A 24,321-nucleotide genomic window follows, 5' to 3' on the forward strand; every position below is an offset into this window, starting at 1 on the left:
AGGTGCGTGAGAGATCGGGGCGCGCGGGGTCTGGGACGGCCGTCCTTCGGTCCAATACACTCCTTCCCTGCTTCCTGTTCCCCGAAGGACAGTGTGCGAATACCGCGGCAGAGCATGCCGGGCGCTTTAAACGCCCACGCGGACCCCTGCGGCCAGCAGCCAGTGCTCACAAGACGCGGCCGGACCGCCGGCATCGGGAGGCTGGCTCTTCTGCCTCTGTCCTTTTGCAGGTGCTGTTCCCTCCTCCCAGACGCCGTTCCTGCGTTTTGCAGCTAACGAACTCCTACTTTCCCCACAAGGCCCAGTGCCCAAGAGTTTCTTCCTCTGCGAGGTTTCCCTCTCTGTCGTCTCCTTTGTACCACCTCTTACCTCGCACACACTTGGTTCCTCGCACCCAACAAGCACAACAACTGGTACGCAGTAGGTGCTTCATAAGTGCTTGTTAAATGAATAAATGAGTGAATAAATAACTAAGAAGAGCTCAGACCCAACTTAATAGTCAGGTCCTGCTAGAAGGATCTATTGATATTGGCAGCAGTTTAAAAAATGAGGCCCGACAAGCGCCCAAAGGTGGGGACCGGTATTGTCCCCATTGAACAATACAGAAACAGCAGCTTAGAGACGCGAAGCTACTAAGTGACGGCTACTAAGTGACGGCTACTAAGTGACGGCGGTGGATTTCGAACTCCGAGCGGTTTATTCCTCAGGCCGTGTCCTTAACCACTGTGCCACACTTCCTCTTTGCTGAGATACTGGGCAGAAAGCGACCCTCTAAACGCGGCGTCTGAAAGAAGTGGCCGGTGCACTTGAAGTTGCTTCGGTCTGCTTTGCCTCTGGGCCACTCTGTCCTCTAACTCATAGAAACTGGTCATTTGGATAAATCTTGGGCGTTTCTCTGTCAAATCTCTCTGTCTCATTGGGTCTTGTTTATCTTTGCATCCCCCGTACATAGCACAATGCCCGGCCCCTGATAGATACTCAATAACTATTTGCTGAATTTAAAACTATTTGATGCCATGATTCCGACGAATGCTATGCGACTGAAACCAAGAGCTTCTCTTCGCCAGAGCTCTTTGCACCACACGAGCCAAGTTGAGGCCAACTAAATAAAGTGACTCGGCTATACCAGGGAGGCACAGGAACTTCATATGTGTTTGCCGGCCGAGCTCTCAAGAGTAGCTCGCACTTTGTGCTTACGTGACTGTGTCTCAGACGAACCTGGAAGGATCTGGGGTCCCGGTGAAGTAGTGAATGCACGGTGAGCTCGTATTCTGAGGCAGCACAGACACTACGCTGGCTGTGGTGAGGAAAGACTCGGAGTCTATACAGACCCCACTGGCTTTGTCCCGTAAGATGTCGATCATAGTCTGCACAGTGATGCTCTCTGTAAAGAGAAAACAAAGGGGTGGGCGGAAGAGAGAGAGGTGTAACTGTGGCGGGATGTTAACCAAAATTCATTTACTCCTTTCTGTTTTAGTAACACAACTTCTGAAATTACAGCTGAGAACATAACTGCCTTCCTGCAGACGATACCTCCCAGCTTCCCTTGTGGGGAGGTGTGGCCTCATGATAAATCCTGAGCAACAGGAGACGTGGAGAACTTCCTTGCCACATCCATAGGAAGAAATGCTTGCCCTTCGCTTTTCTTTCCTCCCTTCCTGCTACCTGGGAGATGCCAGCAAGTGGACCCCAAACGGAAGTCACGTGTCGAGGCAGAGTAATAAATCAGTCCTGGACTGTCATTAAATCCGGACCATAACGTGGGAGAGAAATATGCTTGCATTTTTTTTTTAAGTCACAGTATTTCAAGGTCTTTTGACACAGCACTTATCAATACCTCAACACATGTAGTAACACAGCGAAATGATATTTGTAGAAGGCGCATACAATCTCTGCACGGTCTACCAAGCAAGTTCTCTCATACACTCTTACTCTTGCTGTTTGGAGTGTATATTTGAAAAATTACTTCTCTGCAGTGAAAACTACACACACACAGAGGTATTTAGAACAGTCAGGGTCATTACGACTTTTGGCTCTGACTTCAGATAAGTCCTCGACTACACACTGGATCCCAGTTCTACATTTTCTCCCTCGGGTTTTAATTCACTAAAACACAATTCTTTCCGTCCGTGTCCAGGAAGACGACATCAAAGCATCACACAGAGAGAAGACAGCTTACAGTTCACTCGCACGACTCGCATCCTGTTTGTAAATCTCTATTTACAACACATCACTCCTACGAATGGTCACAATAACGCCTTGATTTCTTCAACCTACCCAGGGTTCAAACTTCCTCGCTGTCTCATAAATGAGTTTACCGATCCAATAGGTTGACAATGTCTCTCAAATCTCTGCCCCTCGTCTTTTAACCTTGTATTTGATTTACGGGCCATTTCTCCTGCAGAGTTCCCCAGTCTGGACTCTGCGGATGGCATTCCCATGGTGTCATTTAATTACTTTCCCCCATCCCTTGTATTTCCCATAAACTAGTAGCTAGATCTGAAGTCCTCAACAGATTTAGGTTTGATGTTTTGGCAGGACTCCTTCATACATGGTATTGGATACTTTCATTAAGCTAGTTTACTTTTCATTAAAAACTCTGAGCTTTTTTTAGTGTTCCCACTTTAAAATGGATACTTCCTTGCCTTCTTACCCAGAATATATTAAGTCCTACAGCAAAAGTCTTAAAATGTTCTTCTAGATTAAGGGTCAGCAAACTTTTTCTAAGAAGCAGATAGTAAATATTTTAGGCTTATAGCCATCCAATCTCTGTCGTAACTTACCTGTTGCAATTGTTAATCTCTGCCACTGTAGCATGGAAGTGGCCATAAATGAAACAGAAATCAACACGTGTAGCTGTGTGCTAATAAAATTTTAGTTACAAAACAGGTCGCTAACGACAGGTGAGAGTTTGCTGACCTGTCCTAAATGATCAAAGGTTTGACTTACGAAACACTAGTATCACTAGCAAATTTAAAATATGGCCATTATAGTTTATTTGGAAGGGTTTCTACTCAGGCACAGAAATAATAAGTTATCCAGTCACCATATTTACCTAAATATGGGTTCTGATTAAGTCAATAACTAGGTGGGAAACAGAGGGCTCATGAAGAGAATTCAGATCAATAGTTAACTTAATAAATGTTCATGGAACACAGGACTATAATAGGTATCAGAAGGGAATCCTAAGATGAGTAAAAGAGACAACGCCCTGTCCTGAAGACTCAGCAGGCTAACGGGAGGCAGAAGTTAAGTCAAATACACAAACACTGAGCTATAAGGAAGTCTGCAATAAGAATCACAAAAGGAAGTACAATGACATTAGTGTTTAAAGGGGACACAGGAGCAGGAAACTTCCATGGACAAGGAAGCACCCTGTAAACAGTAAGTGCAAGCTGTCATTTTGCCTACACATCACGGACTTTATCACAAGTTGGTCTCTCTATACTTGTAGTCTGTCTTATTCTCCTCATTCTTCACCTTCCCACGGACGTTCAGACAGGGTCTCTAAAACAGCTTCAAGACAAAGGGCACGTGTGAGAAGGAGACTCTTGAGGGATGTACTAACTCACCTTCTTGCTTTTCTAAGCTGTCTTTGCCTGCACAGCAGTCTAGATGGTCATCGGCTGGAGAAAACACTTCGGAAAAATTGAACTCGTCCTCTCCCGTCCACCAGCCTTGACTCTGAGCGTAACTCCTGAGTTCAGGATGCTCTGCGTCAATCTTGGTAGTGAGTGAAAGTTGATTGCAAATGCACCTGACGCCCTCTGCAGAGAGCACAAAGCCCAGTTAGTTGGAAATATAAAGCCTTAATCAAGAAATGGAAATCTACTGGGAATCTCTCCCCTGAAACCTAACTTTAATGAAAGGGAAGAATCAAATTCCATTTTTGGATAGAGAAACAGATGTCCCAGGTATGACCAGTCCTGACTGGGCATTATCACAGTGTAAGTGAGCAGAGGTCACTTGATCTTAAATTCACAATCAAAAGGAAAGATGTGAGGCCCTTCCTTCTGGCTAAATAAACCCCAAGCATTTACTCCTTACAAAGAAAGTGAAAGGTTCTTTGAAAGAGGCACTGTGCGACTAACGAGACCTGAGAATGTCGTAACTGTAGAGAATTCTCCCCAATTTAGTCTTGCTCCACCTGAAGGAACGCTTCACACTTCTACCCTCTGCCCAGATAAATCTGTAATTTTGTAAAAATGCAAATGTGATACTTCTTCATTCAACTTTTTTTTTTTCAGGTCCCAAGATTTAGAAAAACGTAGAAGGCCCTGATAATGAATAGTTGTTAAATAATAGAATGTACCTAGCAATAGCTGTGCGTCACGTGCGCATGTGAGAAGACTCCATGGGAATTCTTTTCTCATGAAAATATAATTAAGTGTAGCTACATAAGCCTAGGACCGGAAATGCCTGCACTCTGAGGGCACTTCGCACCGATGAACGAGGGTCAGGGCAGCAGTTCTCCCAACTGCTATGGCCTCTCCAAAGCCTGGGCTGCAAATACACAGGATAAGCTGGCCCTCAAGTTCAAGATGATGTCCAGTTACTACCGAGTTATCACCTGCAGCTCAAAATGGCCGTTCATAGCTGCTGCTTCCAGGGAGCACGGTGATCTTCTAAATTCTTGGAGAATGAAGTAGCGAGAGAGGGAAAGCCCAAACTACAAGCTGCAATAAAACCATTTCTACCCGAAAACCGTTTCCCCAAAGGCATGGTCAGGGCCGGACTGAGTTCTTTCGGTATCTTCTGCTTCACTGATTTACACTTCCAATATAAGAATTCCTGCCTGATGGGCGTTTATCCTTTGCCATTCATCTTTTTAGAGGACGTCACACGTGTAAAGTTATTCTTAAAAATTGAAAATAAAAAAATAGCTTTCACCTAAATAAGTGAATTTGACATTATTCATACTAAGATATGTTTAAGTCTTGTGAATAACTCCACAAATGTTTTATTCCTAAAAGGGATAATTTATAAGACATTGCTTTCCAGAATTTTAGCGTTCGAGAGACAGAATTCATTAAATCCGACTGCAATCACACTTCTGCTGAGATCAGAAAACATGAAATCAATGAGTCCAAGGAATGGCTGGGTTAAAAATATATATATATATATTTAGTGAAAGACAACATTCATTTTGAGATGGATTTTTTAAGCTACATTTTAAAGGGACACGAAGTTTTTTGAAATGCAGTTATAGATCAAAACGTTTTACGTTCGACTTAAAAGCAATATGATTGCTTTTGAGCATCGATCACTAGCCTTCTTGATGGAACCATTCGATAGAAAGACTTCATCTTGGGGGAGTTTTTTTAAAAAAGGAGTTTTAAGTTCCGGCGTCCCAGGAAGCTTGAGGCCTGGCAGACCACCATGGCTGCATGAGTTCTGTAACTGCTGCGGAAGTAGGGCAGGCAGGCACGTGTGGGTGTATGTGGGGCATACGTGGGTGGAGGAACTCTGAGATTGCTTCGAGGGCACCATTAGCTAATCTTCACCCTTGTGAGAATGAGGAGAAACTACACCCTGCTCTAGGCAGACACAGCTCTTGCACAGCTCAGTTAAGAAAGCACAGCTAGATCTCACTGCCTCAGTGGGGCAGCCTTGTGTAGGACAGAATGTGCCCACCGTCCACGGCAACCCCCACACAGGACTGACTGACACCACAGAAATCAACAGCCTTGATTCTCAACTACTGCAATAGATCTGCTCCTACCTCGGGTCAGATTTCGTTCCAGTCACTCCTAAGGCTGAGATGGCAAACAGGTGCCATCATTTCTGAGGAACCAAAAGAGATTTCCTGGTAAATTCAGTTTAGAAAAATATATAGGCCAAGTATAGATGCAATAAGACAAGAGTTCTGCAATCTACTCGTCATGTCTGCCACAGACACAGGAGGGAAGAATGGCAGCAAATGTGCTATGTATTTATCATCCAGTTCTAAGGGATGTAAGTAAGAGGAGCTTCACTGGCCAATTCTTTCTTAGAACTCTTCAGTCCTCTAGGAAGCCCTTTAACCCACTCCGGGATTCCCTCCTGTCCTGAACATGAGGTGAGGATACAAGATAGCCGCTCCCACCCACAACATTTCCTTCCCCAGAGCTGTCTTAGAACAAGATGCTACAGCGGCACAGAGCCGCGATTTACTCAGCAATAAATCCTTCTGGGTAGATTCCCTAGTCCTCTGATGTTCTGGGAACATTGTCTCACAGAGACATGGGCTTGTTGGCCCAGGGGGAGCAAATGGACCCCGCACAGATCCCAATTCCGCTTTTGGAAGAATGGTCCAAGCAAAAAATGCTGCATGGCTGGAGGTGATCAGGAGCAGCTAGCTCCCTGTTGTAGTAATTCATTGACCTATTATGAACGAAATGGAAAAAACCACCATTCTTTTGGCCAATTAACAGACTAACAGTTTGGATCACAAAACAGTTACTAGTCTGAACTGGATCCTGCCCAGAAAGCAAACGTAAAACAGGAGATGTTAGGAGCATGCTTCCCAAGTATTGACAGCCATTCACTCCCGGTTCGGGAGACTCCAGCTTCCTCTCTAGAAGCAGAAGCCCAGACATGAGAGGCATGCCAAAAGCCGAAGATCCAGCACGGAAAGGGTCTGCATCAGTAGCGTGGTTCCTGTAAGTCGGGACACACCCACGTCGGCCTTTTCTGTCCATGAAGCTCTCCACCATCCACGCCCACTCACCTGTGATTTTCTCAGCAGCCCAGTACTTTCCTATGGTCTCAAGCACCCAGGCCTCCTCTCGGTCCACAATCAGATACGCACTCTGGAAGCTGTGGCAAGCGTCTGCATCTTCATAATAATTCCCACCTTGTCCATGTTCTTCCAACAAGGCAACAATGACGTCTAAGGCTTCTTTAGCGGTCGACCCTCTTTCTAAACCAAGCCTGAAGTGAAGGAACCAGAAGGATACCGCGGTCATTTGGTACCGTGTGGTTATCAGCATAGTAACCAAAGACTGGAATGAGGCTGATGAATCTCGAGATTCATCTTGTAGTATGATTCAGTATTTGATTTTTTGATTATTTTTTTTTTATTGCTGAATAATATTCCCCTGTAATCTATTCTCTTTTTTCCATCATCTTTATCAAAAGGAACAAGTCTTCTTTGGGAGGATCATGTCACAAAATATAAGGTTTGGAGGGAGATAAATCCCGTTCCCCAACCGTCCTGGGCAGTGGTTTCAAAGAATCACTGCTCAGTACCTGACCAGATCCATCCCCAGCAGGGCTTCCGTCTCGGGGGCTGGTTCTCTGGTGTTCATGGCCTCGTTGGCTATGCACACTCCATGTTCGTTGGCTCCCATTTCTGCCCCCCAAAGCCAGGCAGGTCTGCTTATCACAATGGCATGGGTCCTGGGAGCTTGGTCGATTGAGATGTAAGTACACTGAAAAAATGAAGACAGGAAAGAAAGAGACATCACCATCAGGTGCTACTTAGTTTTCACCTTGGTACTTACACTGAACCACCACATCAGTTACAAACAGACCAAAAAATGAAAGGCCTTGGGAAAACCAGACTTAAAAGATACCCCGAGTCTCAAAACAGCTCGAAGGTCTTCTCCACAGTGAGCTTCAGTCTTGCCAATCACTCAGTTTTCACTTTCTTTGATTCAAGCCAATCTGTCCATAATGCTAACATCTATAGCGGTCATCTTCTGGAACCAGGCATTTGGCCAAATCTCTGCTCTGAATAATGTGCCTAATCATTTCACTAGGCACCGATGGCCACCAGCATTTCAAACACAGAGCTATTTATTCTCATTTGTAAAAATCCTTCTAGATCGGTGGTTTTCAAATATTTTTAACATTACAGATCCCTATCTGTAAAGGAAACTTTACCTAGAAGCCCGACATACAAAACACATAAAGGGGAAGACGCTTGTTTCTGAAGAAGGGAGGTCCCTAAGCCCCCTGAAGTGATCCCCACGGCTCCCTGGAGCACAGTTTGACAACCTACATGATTGCTCCGCTGGCAGAAAAAAGAAAACGATAATAACACTTTACATTTAACTAACACGTTAAATGTTTACTCTCTTCCACGACGTGCTTTCCTGTCTGTCCCATTGGATCTTCACGCTACCCCATGAGCCGGACACATAAGGAACAGCCCCAGAGAGGTGATTTCTAACTGCTGTCAGAAGGCAGGGTGCGCCACTTAGAGGTGCATGTCTTACCTTCTCCGGGCTGCTGTGTCTTCGCCTGGAAAAATCTAGATCAAACTCTTTCTTCCAAAGTATTTTTAGCCTCAGAACCCTTCCTTCACGCAAACTCTTAAGCGGAAGCATGAAAACAATAAAACTGGCCGAAGCGCGTTGAGAGGCAAATAGAACAGGTGTGAGATCGGAGTTGGGTCCCTCGAAACCTCCCTGCTGCTTCTTTCCCCGCCCCATTTTGGGCCCATGGGAGTCCTCGGCTGGATAACTAACCTAAGTTATCCACAGGAGGCCTCCTGACTCTGACATTCTGTCAGTCCATGACACCTCCTTTGTGCGGCTGACGCAGCATGGAACTTGGGCTCTAAATTACACAGAGCTCCTTAGCTCTCAAGGGAGAATTGTATCAGCTGCAGAAGCCATTTACATTTTAAATTGGGAGGCTGAAAGCATTGGATCAAGCGCAGCCTTAGATCTTTTTGCCATTCAAGACCCAATTATACCGCCTGAGTGCAGCCCAGGAAATTCTTCTGCATTGATTTTCTATAATCTCTAAACCTCAGGTAAGAGCCGAAATGCATGTAGCATGCACACTCATTGGTCACGTGACATCCGTATCTTGGCAAGCCACTGGAGATATTGCTCTGCACTGGGATAATGTTATTTCACTTGATAAATATGTGTCAACTGAAAGCTAATTAAATCCGGAGGTTGTCAAGACAGCCTGGAGTTTTTCATGGCAAATCGATAAGAAAATAAACTTTTGAAATGTTTTCCCCTATTCAGTTTCCAAGTTATTTACTTTAAAAAATGATCCCTTTAGAATAAAACCTGGCCAAAGCAAGAAACAGCTATGGTGCTCTGTGCTCTTCTAAATATAATCGGTCTATATCTGTTTTTTTCTTTTCTCTCTCTCTCTCTCTCTCTCTCTCTCTCTCTCTCTCTCTCTCTCTCTCTCTCTTTTAGGTGAGGCAACCCTGGGTTGACCTCACAGATTGTAAAGAACCTTGTCAGTTTACAATCCCTTATTTTTTATTTTTTTACACCTACAGCACCTGGTCTTCCTAGGTGGTCTCCCATCCAAGTAATAACCAGGCCTGACCCTGCTTAGCTTCCAAGATCAGACGGGATCGGGCTTGTTCAGGGTGGCATGGCCATAGACTTGAAGTCTATATCTTAAAATTGCATTCTTTCATGTAAAAAGTAGTTCAGGCATTGACCAACACTTTCCAAAACCCTTATAGACACTGAGCTCCAGTGACAAATTCTGTCTTGAAAAGAATGAGTAAATGGGAAAGGAATCTTTGAATTCTTAAGCCTAGATTTATTTAAAATTTTTTTAAGGACAGGAGAAAAGTAAAAGTAGGAAACCGATTTACTTATTTGTCCTTAAATTCATTTTTTTTAATCTTTACAAAATTTCTTTATTTATTTTTAACTTATTAACGAAATCCATTAAGTTTCAGGTATACAATTTAACAGTAAGGCATAGCTATATCGCACTGCGTGTTCACCTCTCATAGTCCTTAAGCTGATTTTTACACATTCATGTGCATTTCACCGATCACTTTTAGAGCACCAACCGCACACAAAGCATTTCGTGCTAAGCACAGCTGGCAGATGAATCAATGAGGAGGTCCAGTTTGGGGGAGGGGAGGCTGTTTTGTTTTGTTTTTTGATTGGGAAAGAAGGAGACACATGTGCACATTACTATGGCCACCAGGCCAGCTTCAGCGGCACGGAGGCCTGTCTGCTCAATCCGCCTTGTACTTTGATCCCTCCTCCCACCTCGTACTTCTCATCCACCCGGTCCTGTCGCTTTTTCTTTTTCACATTCCATTCCACTGATCCCCTTCCAAAACACAGCCTGACTTACGTGGGCATCATGTGTGCTGCTCACACGCTCCACTGTGTTTGAAATCTGACAAACCACACCCGGGTCTGGGAGGGAATGGGGAGGATGGACACACTTGTCTCATAAAGACGGGTTATTTAAAATCCCACTTTGGGAGCAAACCTCGCCAAGAAGGAACATGCACACGTGTTGTAATTAGCTAAATGTTGTAAAGTCAGCCATCTAGAACATGAACACCACAGGTAGGCGGTTTTCAAAACAGAATTCAATGACCTTCACATTTGCCACATTATGAATGAGGCAGCGAGTAAGTGGGATTTGAGGCAGCCGAGGAGGTCTCACCGGAAAAAAAAAAAGAAATCCAAAAAGCAACAGAAATCTCTTGGTGCGGTCAAAACAATCTAACTCCCTAAGTCAAAATTCCTAGTCAAATTTGTACTGGACAAGGAAAAGAAAAAAGAAAATATTCACTACTTTAGGTCTTCACGGGGGTAGTTCTGGCCTCGGTGTTGGCTATTAAGCTGTGAAAGTGATGAGCAAATTGTCGTACTGCCTCACGTCCACTCCTAACCAGCCTTTAATAAAACAAATGTCAGCGAGTGTGACTTCTGGGGCCAAGGCCACATAACTATAACAGAATGCCCAGAGTAGGGCGTGCGGTGAGGCATACTTCTAAACGTTCAGCCCTGCCTAACCCGAGTCGTCGAGGTTTTCAAAGTTATTGCCTGAATTGAGCTTGCTCCTCTCTCAGGTGGCTCCTGGGGACACACGCCAGGTTGGGAGGTGAAAAGATGAACCTTGACAAGACCCTCGAGACAAAGACAAAAGACAGGCCTTCTGCAGAGCAAGCCCTCTATTACTTTGTGTGATTGTGTCAAGAAATGAAGGAGCAAAATCAGCTCCATGCTGTCGCCCACCCCTTGCACATTCCAACGCACACTATTTCTGGCTCTCGCCCAGTGAAAGGAAGAATAGACGCTCACACAAGAGACATTTCAGTTAATGAAACGCAGCCATTGTGCCTTTCCTGCTGAACACAACCCTGGCACCGCCAGCAAAAACCACTGCGAAATGAGCTGATGAGTCAGCTGGACTTCACGGGGTGGGAGAAAAAAGGCAGGGAAAACGGGATGCTTCGGAGAAATATTTTTAGTTTTAGAAAATTTGCAAGTCTAAAGCAGCATTGCTAATTATCACTGAGAGCTGTTGGTTGGTTGGTTACTTGGTTGGGTTTAAAAAATTTTTTTTTAGCCCTGCATCATGCCTGCTACGTGGCCGGTTTTGAAAATGTGCCCTTAAGGTTCATAGTAGGTCTAAATAAAAACAAAAGAAGATGTCAGCAACATTTTAGAAGAACTGCTTTTTTATTTTCTTGAAGTTGTAAGATCTTTGAAGATGGGCCATGCAAAGACCTCAGGTCAGAAATAAATTTGGAAAAGGGGACATGGCAGAAGGAACACCCCTGCTAAGCCACTCGCCCACGGGGCGAGGAAGATGCTTCTGACTGGGGTCCTCTGCTCCTGGGAATTAAGAGAAGAGAACAAACAACAACAACAACAACGACAACAAAAACAGACAGGAAAAGTGTACGATCCGCAGTCACGGAGCTTTGCTCAACATTCCTTGTTCCGGGACGACTTGTGTTTCCTATTGGAAGGAATAATCTTCAGAATTAAAATTCAGATCCCCCTACACGTGCATACCCCCACGCACCACAAATAAAGCCATAATCTGGACAATTACACTAACAATGCCACTGCTATCGTTAATTGGTAATGTTTTATTCTTTCCAAGTATAGTCATTGGGGAAGAAAAGAGAAATGATCCACCAAAAGCCTGCCCCAAATCATGAACATCGTATAACCTCACTCTGGGATACTGATCCCACACAGAACCTCACACAGTGAGAAACAGAAATAAATGAAAACAAACTTTCAAAAAAGGAGAAAACAATGAACACTTTAAATTTTAAAGGAGGAAAATAATGGAAATGAGATTTATTATGTAATAATAAATCTTTTAAAAAAACATTATGTGTCAGACCTGACTTGGCTGTCAGTAATTCTGTCCTCACAAATTATGGTATAATCATTCCTTTGGACACCATGTATAAATAAAATAAACTTTAGTTGAAATCCATTGTTTTTCTGGTATACAATATTCTAATGTTGGATCCATTTTTTCCCCCCAAATAGAAAGTCCAACCATATAAGAATAGATCTATACCCACCCAGGGGAATGCACTCACATCATCATCACCATCACCATCATCCAGGAAATTACACATTTGCTTCCTCAGCAAGCCTCCCCATAGGGAGGAGCGGAGCTTAGGTAAAGTTGAGAAGAGTCCTGTGATGCACAGAGGTATGGCATCCTCAGAGAGGACCAAGGGGCTTTCACGAATAGATACATATTTATCCATCCTACTCTGCAACCAAAAGAAGTTAAAAACCCAGAATCCACCTGAGAAAGACTAAAGAACCTAAAATAAAGTGCTCCAATCTGCCAACTATGCCGCTGAATAGAAGAAACATGCAGTAATTTTAGAAACTGAGGATCTTCGTGCTGGAGGGCCATGTTTATTATTCCTGCAGTCTCAAGCAAAGTAAACTGGGCACACAGTAGATGATAGATGGGCAGACAGGTGGACAGACTGAGGGAAGGGTGCAGGGGTGAGTACGCGGACGAACTGGAAGGGAAGACCGTCGAGAAGGGTGGACCAGCTGGAAGGGTGGGTGGGCGAGCAAATGAGCAATCGGGATGACTTTTCATACATGGTTATTCTCAGAAAATGAGTTCCTGGGACCTCAGCACTCAAGTATGACATTTCTAGGGAAACCGCCAAAATCTGTATGTTCAAAATGTCATGAAATGGCTGAAAAATCGGTTGGGTTTTCATGGCAAGTTCTCACTCTTCATAGTTAAAAGATAATAATTTCAATATGTTAGCGAGTGCTTTTATGAAAGTTACAGGATTATCATGGTGGCTCCTAAGCCCAAATACGGAAAAGAACTCATCATTCTATACTTGGAACAAGTTACAGGTGTGTAACTGTAAGGGCATTGAAGACATAAGTAGAAATTTGAAAAGCAGATTCAAAGGCATGTGCTAAAGATAGGAGTTTGGGAACTGAAATCTGGAATCACGGAATCTCTTGAACCTAGTTAATTCTTCTCTTTAAAAAAGAACGCGTTCCTCTCTGCACAATGTTCTCCTTAGAGTTTACGTGGTGCTTTCGCATGTCAGCTCACATGTGCTTCGCAAAAACACCCTGGAAGGCAGACACAGTGGACATTATGATCTCCGTCTGGCCAATGAGGAAACTGAGTCTCAGAGACCCAAGGTGCAGTAAATGAGGACAGCAAGACTGGAATCCAGGACCCCGCCTCCAGGCCAGAACTCGAATTTCTAGTTTCAGGTGACTGTAAATTTTAATCGATTTGTAATGGCAGAACATGCACAGAGTGCTACATGCTCACAGAACAGGGCAGGCTAGAGGGAGGAGGGCATATCCGTGCTGGGGCTTTGAAGGATGCATAGGAGTCCACCAAGTCGGGGAGAGGAAGGACATTCTCACCAAAGGACAGAAAAAGCAAAAACACGGAGAAATACAAGCGTGGGGTTTAGTCAAGAAATGGCAAGCAGCTCAGTGTAGCTGGGGCCGATGGTGTAAGCTGGGAGAGAAAAATTAACAATGAGGATAGAAAAGTAAGCAAGGAATTGTACAATGCTTATGGAAGCCAATCACTAGAAAAACTACTCCGTGACCCAGTGATCCTGCATCTGGAAGTATATCCAGGGCTATACCCACACATGCACGAAACGACTTACGTGCAACGTTCTCTGCGGCTGTACTTCCTAGACTAGCGTCTGCCAATAGCAGAGTGATAAGTGAATTATGGACTATCTCCACAATGAGCTACTATCAGCTGTAAAACTTATAATCGCTATGTACAGATATAGAAAGTCTTTACAAAGTGTTATTATTGAACCAGAAAAGCAAATTGCAGACATTTTCTGTAAGTCTAAAATTATATATTTAAAAATCAAGTTTTGGAGTAGTGTATACAATGTGAAGCTTTCATGGAAAAAACAAAGAAAAGAAAAGAAGGCTAAGTGTTTGTATTTATTTGCATAAAACACTGAAAGGATGTGCAAGAAATTGTTAGACTGGGTCACATAAGATGAGAATCAGAGTAGCCAGGTACAGGGGGGAGTAAGGTTTCTCACCGTAAACCATTTTAGTATCATTTTAGTATCACTTACTCTGTGAACCACATCAGTATGTTCCCTATTCAAAATGTAAACTTAATTAGAAAGTATCTTTACCCAGATTAGTTGAAGTTTTATGTCCATATAAAAACCTGCACGCAAATGTTTATAGCAACTCTATTCCTCACTGCCAGAACTTGGATGCAACTAACACATCCTTCAATAGGCGAATGGCCAAATAAACTCTGGTACACCCAGAAAATAGAATTATTATCCAACGCTTAAAGAAAATGTACTATCAAGCCTGGAAAAGACACGAAGGAACCTGAAATGCATCTCACTAAATGGAAGAAGCCAATTTGAAAAAGCTACATACTCCGTTGATTCCAACGACATGACATTCCAGGAGAGACAAGACTGCAGAGAGAGGGAAAAGATGAGTGACTGCCAGGGCTTAGGGGAAAGAGAGCTAAAGGGGCGGAGCGCGGGGGATTTTTAGGGCAGTGAAACGACTCTGCATGATACTGCCACGGCGGACACATGTCATGACGCATTTGCCCACACTCGTCGGATGTGCAACACCAACGGTGAGCCCTGAGGTAAACTGGGGGCTTTAGCGGGTAAGAAGGTGTCGACGCCGGCTCGCCAGTCGCACGAACGCACGATGTTCACAAGAAGGGAAACTGGGGGGTGGGGTGGGGGCGGTAACGGCTTATATATAGGAACTCCTGTACTTTCTGTTCGTTTTTCTGCAAACCTAAAACTGCTCTAAAAAATGGAGTCTACTCATGTGAAAGAGGAAAGAAAGGAAGAGTGAGCAGGGTGCCAGGTGGGAAGAGCTGTGTGCGGCATACGAAGCAGCCTGGATTTGCATCCTGTAAACACAGCCCAACGTTTTTAAACAAGTGACAGAGTTGTGTTTGGGGGGCAGGGGCGGAATCTGGTGACCACAGGGATAAGAATCCAGGAGAGAGAGAGAGAGATTGGGGCACCAATAAGCCGATTACGGAAGGGAGAGGGGGATGCCTGGGATGGGGGGAGCGGGAGGAGATGGGGGGACACAGGAGAAGCAGCAGCAGGACTCAGCGACAGCTGTCCCCGGGGACGTCCCCAGGGCATCCAGGGGTGCGTGGGAACACGAGGGTCGATGTTTCCCTCTGGTTTCTAGATTAAACTGTGTGGCAGACAAGGACGCTGTTTAGAGGCAAAGGAGCAAACGAGATGGGAAAGACGAACCTGGCTTCTGACCTGTGAGGTTATTTTACCCGCAGAATGTGAAAATGGAAATGTACAGGGCAGCTCAAAACACACATATGCAACCCAGAAAAGAGGTCAGGGCCGCCTGAGAGGCGAATTCTGGTACGGATCGAGATGCACTTATTATGCGAGGGAGATATCTCGACCTACAGCATATTTGAGAAAAAATACACCAGGAGTTAATTAGTGAAAAGAATCCATTCTATTCCCTGAAACAATCGTGACCATGAGACTAAAATATTAATTTATTTACCCTATCCTCCAAAAAAGAAATTAGATTTTTCTAACATATTTATTTCAGACACAGTAGATCTCCTTACCTGTGGAGGAGACATTCCAAGACCCCCAAGTGGAATCCTAAAACCGCAAATAGCACCAAACCCTACACATACCATGTTTTTTTCCTATACATAACAGACCTATGATAAAGTTTAATTTATAAATTAGGCACAGTAAAAGATCGACAATAACTGATAATAAAATAGAACAATTATAACAATAGATTATAACGGCAGTCGCGTGAATGCGGTCTCTCCCTCTCCAAGTATCTTAGGTGTATTGTCGCCCTTATGATGATGATGTGAGATGATAACAAAAAAAAAAACTTTATTGAGTCAAGAACCTTCGCCTTTTCACCTCCAGGAAGCACATTTTGCAGCGTCTCGCGGCCGCGTCTGCACTGCCAGCATCACGACGCTTGCGCTCTGGGGCCACTGCTCAGCGAAATAAAGGTGACTCGAAGACACCTCAGCCGCCGAGGTGGCTGCGAAGTGGCCGGAGAGACCTTTAACAAAATGCAGCCCTTATTCCGTGGGGCTTTCTGTTAAAGCACTCAAAACGGAAATCGATGTGCACCTTTCCACACGATAAAGCTGCACAGATCTCAGTCCCAAAGCCTGCACGTTCACGGGGAAGCACAAGAGGCCGCCCCATTCGGTTCAGGAACAAAGACGAAGGGACCCACTCTCTCTCCTTCTGTTAACACTGGATCCCAGCTGTAACCCGCTTAGAAAAGACAATAATTAGAAGTGTTAAAACAGTCCAACTATCTTTATTGGTAGGCGTTATAACACGATAGCTGGAAAACCCAAAAGCATCAATGATATGGGTTGACACACCAACAAAATAATTTTAGTAAAACAGCGGAATGTAAAAAACTAACATAATATAGTTGTCTTGAAAGTCTGACAACACACTGGGAATATTGTCACACATGGCTGGTGCACATAACATCGCTCAGTGCAAAATGGTATGCCACCTACAGAAGGAAATTTGATAATATCTAACAAAGTTACATACTTCTTTACCTGGTGACCCAGCAATCCCGTTTCTAGGCATCGATCCTCCCGAAAATACTAACAAAAACTTTTTATCCAAGCACTCAAAAGAGAAATTGATGGGTAATTTTTTTTAACATAAAAATATATAAACCAAGGCCAGACATTGTGACAGATGCACAAGATTGTCATTCGCTTCAGCACAATTCGTAATAGAGAAAGAGTAGAAAACAACCCAAATGTCCAGCAGTATGGGACTGACTGAACTACGATACACTCATGGACTGGAACGCCATGCAGCTCCCGACGAGGAATGGAGAATCTCTCTACATACCATGTGGCGTGGTCTCCGAGAGACGCTTCTAGCTGAAAACACCGAAAAGTGTATATGGCATGCTGTTATTCACCCGAGAGAGGAAGAAAGGGCTTAGGATGAATATGCACGTGTGTGTGTGTGTGTGTGTGTGTGTGTGTGTGTGTGTGTGTGGTTTATTACAAATCGATGCAATTTTTAATGGAAGAATAAGCCAAAAAACTTCCGGAGCATAGTCGGTTACCTATAGGAAAAAAAAAGACGATGGAGTAGAGGCGACAAAAATAAAAACGAGGCACCTACAAACACACAGGAATCCTGTTTCATTGTACTTCACAGATATTGTGGGGTGTTTTTTTCCAATTACAGTTGACATACAATATCATATTAGTTTTAGGTACACAACAGTGATTAGACATTTATATAGCTTATGAAGTGATCACCCCCATCAGTCAGTACCCAACAGATGTTGAGTTTTTTACAAATCGAAGGCAAGACCCTCCACCATCAAAAAGATTACGACTCGCTTTCTCATACCCCTGTGCTTTATTGCACTGGTCTGGAACTGAACCTCCGATATCTCCAAGGCATGCCTGTACCTGGTTTTGTAGATTTGACTTGGAACAGCACAGATGTTGTACTTTATAAAAATAAGGGCCACAGCCACAAACACAGAATTCTCTGTATGACCCTATTATTAAGGCGACGAGCAAACCTAATGAAAATGGGAATCAACAGGGTTGACATGACAGCTCTGACGAGTGAGCAGGCGTCCCCGAAAGAAGTTCAGGGATGCTGAGCAAAGCCGAGGAAACAGAGTAACTGCTAATCGAGCGAGTGCGACGCATCACTTACCTCCACCTTGCTCTCGGGTTCGTGATTGGCCGCCGAGAAATACACAACCTCCTGCACTTCATCCCTGGGCCGAGCTGAATTTTTCCCAAACACCACCAGACCGTCCTTCGCACGCGGCGGGAAGGCCACCAGACAGCAACTCGGAGGAGCCACAGGCATCCTGCACAGGGAGAGATCACCAGGCAAGGGAATGGGAGCAGGCCTAGCGCGGAACATTCCAACAGCGACTTCTTCAAACACGTTTCGCCAGTTTTAGTATTGAACTGTGTGCCGCCAGCTCATTAAGAGATCCCAGCTGGCAAATGAAGGTGTGGCACCTGGAGTAGAATGACAGCGCCCCCGAGACCAGATACTGTTTGGCACTCCGTGGGATTAAACGGGCTCGGGTTTGCAACAAACAGCGCGGCAGCCAAAAGCGCGATGATGTAAGAGAAGGGAAAGCAGATTATTGTTCCCGGCAGGAAACACACGCGCACTGCAATCTGTCACCGTAACGGAAAAATAAATAAATATACCTTGTAACCGTGCCCTACAGAAGTGCCTCAGAAATGCATGGCTGCCATATAACAGATGTGGGGGCGGTGATGGAAATGGGTCTAGATTTAAATGGAAAGATAACTCCCTCTTTTATGTATATATTTCTACTCCACCTCAATGACATAACACTCAAGCACCTTTCGGTTTCCCTCCCACCTCTCCAGCTGCTCCGGGTCTACTCGGCCACTGAGCATCCTCACTGCTTGATCCTGCTTTCCTCAGTTAATGCCCTTTTCTCTCAGGGAAAATTCATCCACGGCCGGAGCCTCCCTTGTCACTTAAGTGCCAATGACCTACACTTTGAGCTCTGAACCCGTAGACCCAACTGCTTACCAAATAGCCAACACTGATCTCATCACCTTCTTCTCCAAACTGGGTCCCTTTCCAGGGTTCCCTATGCCAGTAGCTGGCTCCACCGCCTGTCCCACTGGAGCATCCAGAGCTCAAGAACTATCCTTACCATCTGCTTCTCCATCATCTAACATATTACCCATCCAGTAGGTTGGATCATACAAATCCGTATGGAAACCATCTACTTCTCTCCACCTCTCCTACCACCACCCTTCCCCAAGCACCATCATCTCTAGGCTGGACCACTGCAGCAGCATCCTAAAAGATTAGTCCTTAACAGCTAGTATTCCCCCTCCAAAACACTGTCCACGTATTCTTCCTGGACCACCGTTCTACACACCGAAGCCTCAGAGATGACTCGGCTGGATCCTTTTCTGCTCTCCAGACTACTGCTGTCCAAAAGACTTTCTACGATGACGGAACTGTTCTATCTCCACTGTCCAATATGGTGGTCGCGAGCTTCATGAGGCTACTGAAGTGTAGTGAGTGTGATTAAAGAACTGAATTGTTAATTTTATTACAAACTTTAGCTTAAATTTAAATAGTCACACGTGGGTAGTAGAAATCCCATTGGACAGAGCAGCATTACAATTTCCCAATAAACCCAGAAATGAAGATTTTTATATAATGGCTTCCAGTGATCCTGGAAGTACTTATTCGTGAAGTCCTCTGCTTAATCTAACGACAAAACATGCTATCACCATATAAACTGAATTAGCAAAGAGGAGGCAGGATGCTTCCAGAAGCCTGAAGAAAACAAGTATTAGGAAGCCACTGGTGAACTCGACAGGTGGACTGTGTTTAAGCAAGCCCTTTTCTCCAGAAACTGAAAGTGACAGAGCCCTGCCCGCCGAGTCTATTTCCCGTGACGCATATCTCATACTCCCAGCTCTGAACACAGCGCGGAAGGGGCCCTCACGGCCACCTTCTCGGGTCAGTCCCCCTCTTTACCTCCTAAATGAGCCTCTGACACCTTCCCTTCTCTGCAACCCTTCAACCACCTCCTCTAAGCAGGTATGTCACCCCTTGCTCCACAAAGGACAGATGCATGAGGAGGGAGACTGTTTCAGAGAAATGATAGCAGGTTTGAAGGCCCTGTGTCTGGAGAAAGGGGGAGGAGCCACAAAAGGAAAAAGCCGGCGTGGCGGAGGCCAGAGAGAGGCGGGGGGGAGGCTGGGAGGCAGGTCAGCAGGCCCGTCCGCATTGGGCCTCCGTCCGCATTGGGCCTTGAAGGCCAAGGCAAGGATTTTAGTGTCTGGCCCATAATAAACACTAAAGCCGCTGAAGGTTTTTAAGCCCGTTTTATATCAGAGGCGGAGCCAGTGCATATGGACAGCTTTTCAAAGAAGCCGACTGTGATGGGGACAGGGGGGACAGCTCATTAGGTGGAGATAAAGGATGAACAAGGAATTTTATTCCTGTTTCTACCCTAAGGAAATGGCCGAGAATACGGCAAGATTTATGCAGAAAAGTGTTCATCACAGAGATACTTATATAGGTGAAAAACTGACTAAGCCGTAATTGTCCTGCATCAGAAAAAATGGCTAAAAATGTATGATACATTTATATGGTGGAATACTATAAAATCGTTAAAAACACATTTATAAGGAGTTTTTAATTGAATGGGAAAAGTGGTTTGGGAAGAGAGTCCAAAATAAATTCTTACTATGTAAAACTACACATAGAAAAAACTAAAAGGAAATGTGCCCAAAATATTAATAGCAGTAGCTTGACCATTGAATTCTTTTTTTTCATATTTTCCTTTAATTTCCAATTTTCTTGTAAGTATTTATATGATCACGAAAATGATTTTTTTTAAAGATAAATCCAGGGGACACTACCAATTTGGGGATTTTAAAGAAAAAAAATGGCTCTACTTCTATGTCCTGACACATCTAAAATTTCAAAACTGGCAAACTCTTCTTATTTGAGTAATATTAATATTGAGTAAGAAGAAATTTTTTATTCAGTGTTATTATAGTTATTCTCTGATACCTTTTTTTTTTTACAGTCCGCCTAATTCAGAGTTACTGAAGGTGTATACAAATTTTCATTACTATATTATTCACATAAACAGTGGGGCAGAACTCCTGCAACTATCTCCTTTACAAAAAAAGAAAAACTGGCCTACCGGGCAGCCAATTCTCTGCTGAGCCCCAGATAAAATCCTTGTGAAGTGACCGAAGGAAACTCAATTTTGTTCCTATTATTTACCAAAATACTGGTTAACATACCAGTTTTTAAAACTAATATAACAAATTAACTCATCTATATACTTGTTTTTTGAAAATTTTATTTAGAGGATTTTTATAAACTGTTACATTATTCGTGCATGACACAGGAAACACTTTAAGATTTTTCTCCTGTCTCCATTATAACCTTATACAGCATTATCAACTGTCATATTTTCCTCCTCCACAAAGAAAAATAAACTAAAAGTCAAGTAATTCCCAATCACACATGCTAATGCAGAAATACACTGCTTAAAATTTTTTCATTTATATTTGGCTTTGAGAAACAGAGTATAACGTTTGATAATGAATTTTTTTTTTTTTTTGTATTATAACTACACTCTACCTAAACCAACATTCAATCAGTGAACAGAGCTTATCCAAAAACAAAGCCATGACTGATGGCTTTTTTTCAAAACTTGTTTGTTTTGAGGAGTAGTTCTGAAGCCTTTTGCTAAGCCATGGGGACCCAGAGTTGGGGGGTGGGGAGGATGTGCAGGGTTATATGACAGGCCTGAAAAGGACCCCACTTGTGTCTAAAGCAGTGTTTCCCAAACTACACATTGTGGCCTTTTCGTGGCTTATGAAATCAATCGAGTGGATACCATTTCAATTTAGTGGATAAGATCAGAATTTTTTTTGAGAGAAGCATTTTTTAGAAAAGAATATATATGCATCTCACACAGTATGGGTAAATGTTGGTACAAGAAACCTGAATTTTAAATTTGAGAATTCACATACACACATATATGTGGGGGGGGGGGAGGGGGTTGAAATACAGCATTTCTCTCTGCCTGTGGGTCTCAAGAAAAAATCTTTAAAAGCAACAGGCTTAAAGGGTAGGTCTACTGAATAAGGCTTCTTTGTGCTAAATACCCATTAGGATTCTTGCCAGGTTAGCAATAAGCTAACGGTTCTAATGAATGAAACACTCTAATTTAACCCCAGCGTGGTTAAATGAACAGGCATATCCTAATAAGCGCTTGTTAAGATAATTTTAAAATACATTTATCTGTACGTTACGCTAAGTGGAATAAGCTGGTCACGAAAATATAAATACTGTATAATTTCACTTACTTGAGGTTCCTGCAGCAGTCAAACTCAGAGAGACAGAAAGTAGAATGGTGGTGACCAGGGGCTGGGTGGGGGGAGGTCAGGGAGTGAAGGGATGTTTAATGGGTAAAGAACTTCAGTTTTGCAAGATGAAAAGTTCTGGGGATTGGTTGCGCAACAATATAAATATACTCAACACGACTAAACTGTAGACTTAAAAATAGTTAAGAAGGTAACTTTTATGTTATGTGTATTTCACAATTTAAAATACTTTTTTTAATTAAATAGGCACATGTGCCTAGAGGTTACAGTACTAGACCTCACAGCCTTAGATATTGTGCTATCATATCAGCCTTGGTAAAGTACACCGAAACTCAGTTTCTAACCATCACTGTCCTCTTTATCAAGCTTCTCTCAGGACTCAAGACTTCCTCTTGGGAACAAGATGTAAGAACTCCAGATTCCCTGGAGTTCACAGCAAAGGAGCGGCTTCTTCCAACATGCATCCTCTAACTAGTGAGGGGCAGCTGGGTCCAGGCTTGCAGGGGTGGAGCACTGTCCCCCTGTAACTAGGAGACCACTTTCAGAATGTCTAGACAAGAAGAGAGGAAGCCGCCCCTGGGAGAAGAGGTCTTTGTCCTCAAGTTCACTGAGTAGTTATTGAAGGGTGTGAATGCCCTGAGCCACGGTAGGGGTTTTTTTTTTCTTCGCCTGCCTGCCAAACCGCCCTTGCCCTTTTATCTCCATGAAGCAAGAGTGTCCCTCATCAGTCACCTTAGCTAGTCATAAGGAAGCCTAAATTGCCTGAGACGGAGAAATGAATGTCTTTATAAGCTATGGGCTTATTAACTGTCGTGCAAGTAACTGTGACAAAGCACCTTCACTTGCGCAAAGTCAAGTCCAGCTGGGCCTCCTTATTCTCTAAGCTCCCAGCTTGCCTGAGCAGACTGCATACATTTAAACCTCGTGTCTGTGAATTATCATCTTCTGGAAAAGCAAAGAAGAAATTATTTTATTATATTATTTTATTTATTGATAGATTCATTTTTTAAAGCATTGATATTCCTTCGGAACTGAAAACAGGACAAACGATGCTCACTTATAAGTCGATTTTTCGCTCATATGTCTGCTATTGAAATAGTAAGGAATAAATAGGTGTGTGGGAAAGAATCATCTCACTAAAAATTGGGATGTAAACACCAGCTGATCAATTAACTCAGACTCATCAAGTTCTGCCTGAAAGAAAGATGCTACTAAGTTAGTTTCACTGAAGGCTCAAGGGAGCAAAGCATAAAGCTTTAGGGGTCCACGGCCAGTGAATTCCAGCTTCTCACATTCTGTGCCTTGAGTTAGAAACTATCTAATAGTAGGAGGACAATATTAAGTAAGTCAGAAGGCTTTGGAGTCAACCTGCGTTTGAGTCTCAGCCCTACGTCACCTTTACATAACAGAAATAATGACGGGGTCGTGGTGAGGTTTAGAGGAGCTAAAACTTGCAAATTCTTACAAAGTGCTCAGACTGTGATCTGGGACACAGCAAAGACTCAGTTGTCACCGGGATAAGGAAAGGTACACGGTGAAGGCTGTTGCTTTGCCAAGGTCTCATCTGCTCAGACTTCAGAAACTTGGCTTCTTCCTTGCCATTGCCTAAATGTTCTTCCACCTTTTGACGATTTTCTCCAGTGTCACTCCGTGCCTTTGATGAGCTGCTCCGCCTTCCCGGTCTCTAGTTTCAAGAGCATCATGAGGTGGGACCCGGGTGGCAGTCCGCGCCTTTGTTCGCTTTGGCCCGGAGTGTTGGCGTAGATAGCGTTCTTATTGTTTTAATTCTGAACATAGCAGCCAACATTTTAAAATCTATGGATTTTTCCATAGAAATTCAAATACTTGGCTTCTCTTGAAAATTCAAAAGATCTGATAACAGTGCACCCACGTTCCTGCATCGCGGCAAGAATGAAGTCGGGGAGGACCACCCCTGCCAACCCCGACACCGAGGTTAGTGAAAGTGCCGCCTAGCATCACCCTTGGGCTATTGTTTTGGGTTTTTTTTCCTTTTTTCAATGCCAGGCCAACTGTACTCATGGATAATGCCTACCCGGTCCCATGTGTAAAGGGCAAAAGAATGACACACTTTAGAGACAAACAGACCCTTGTTGATGTTCTGACTCCATCCATTAACTGTGAGAAACAGGCAGGTTA

At 43.8% G+C, this 24,321-nt stretch overlaps 1 protein-coding gene and 1 pseudogene across 2 annotated transcripts in view; both read right to left on the reverse strand.

Annotated features, from left to right (window-relative positions):
- The window catches only part of SCRN1 (secernin 1), a 45,839-nt gene that overhangs the window by 11,251 nt on the left and 10,267 nt on the right, over positions 1 to 24,321 (reverse strand). For both annotated transcript variants that reach the window (XM_016135965.2, XM_016135963.2), the window contains exons 2-6: positions 17,951 to 18,110; positions 7,231 to 7,412; positions 6,710 to 6,912; positions 3,573 to 3,767; positions 1,219 to 1,384 (exon numbers count right to left, since the gene is read on the reverse strand). In XM_016135965.2, the coding sequence (XP_015991451.1) occupies positions 1,219 to 1,384; positions 3,573 to 3,767; positions 6,710 to 6,912; positions 7,231 to 7,412; positions 17,951 to 18,109 (905 nt within the window). In that variant the 5' untranslated portion in view covers position 18,110. The remainder of the gene's footprint in view (positions 1 to 1,218; positions 1,385 to 3,572; positions 3,768 to 6,709; positions 6,913 to 7,230; positions 7,413 to 17,950; positions 18,111 to 24,321) is intronic.
- On the reverse strand, positions 9,224 to 9,342 carry LOC118610840 (annotated as a pseudogene).

Source organism: Rousettus aegyptiacus, unplaced genomic scaffold (genome assembly GCF_014176215.1).
Source record: "Rousettus aegyptiacus isolate mRouAeg1 unplaced genomic scaffold, mRouAeg1.p scaffold_m13_p_13, whole genome shotgun sequence".
In the NCBI taxonomy this organism is placed as follows: Eukaryota; Metazoa; Chordata; class Mammalia; order Chiroptera; family Pteropodidae; genus Rousettus; species Rousettus aegyptiacus.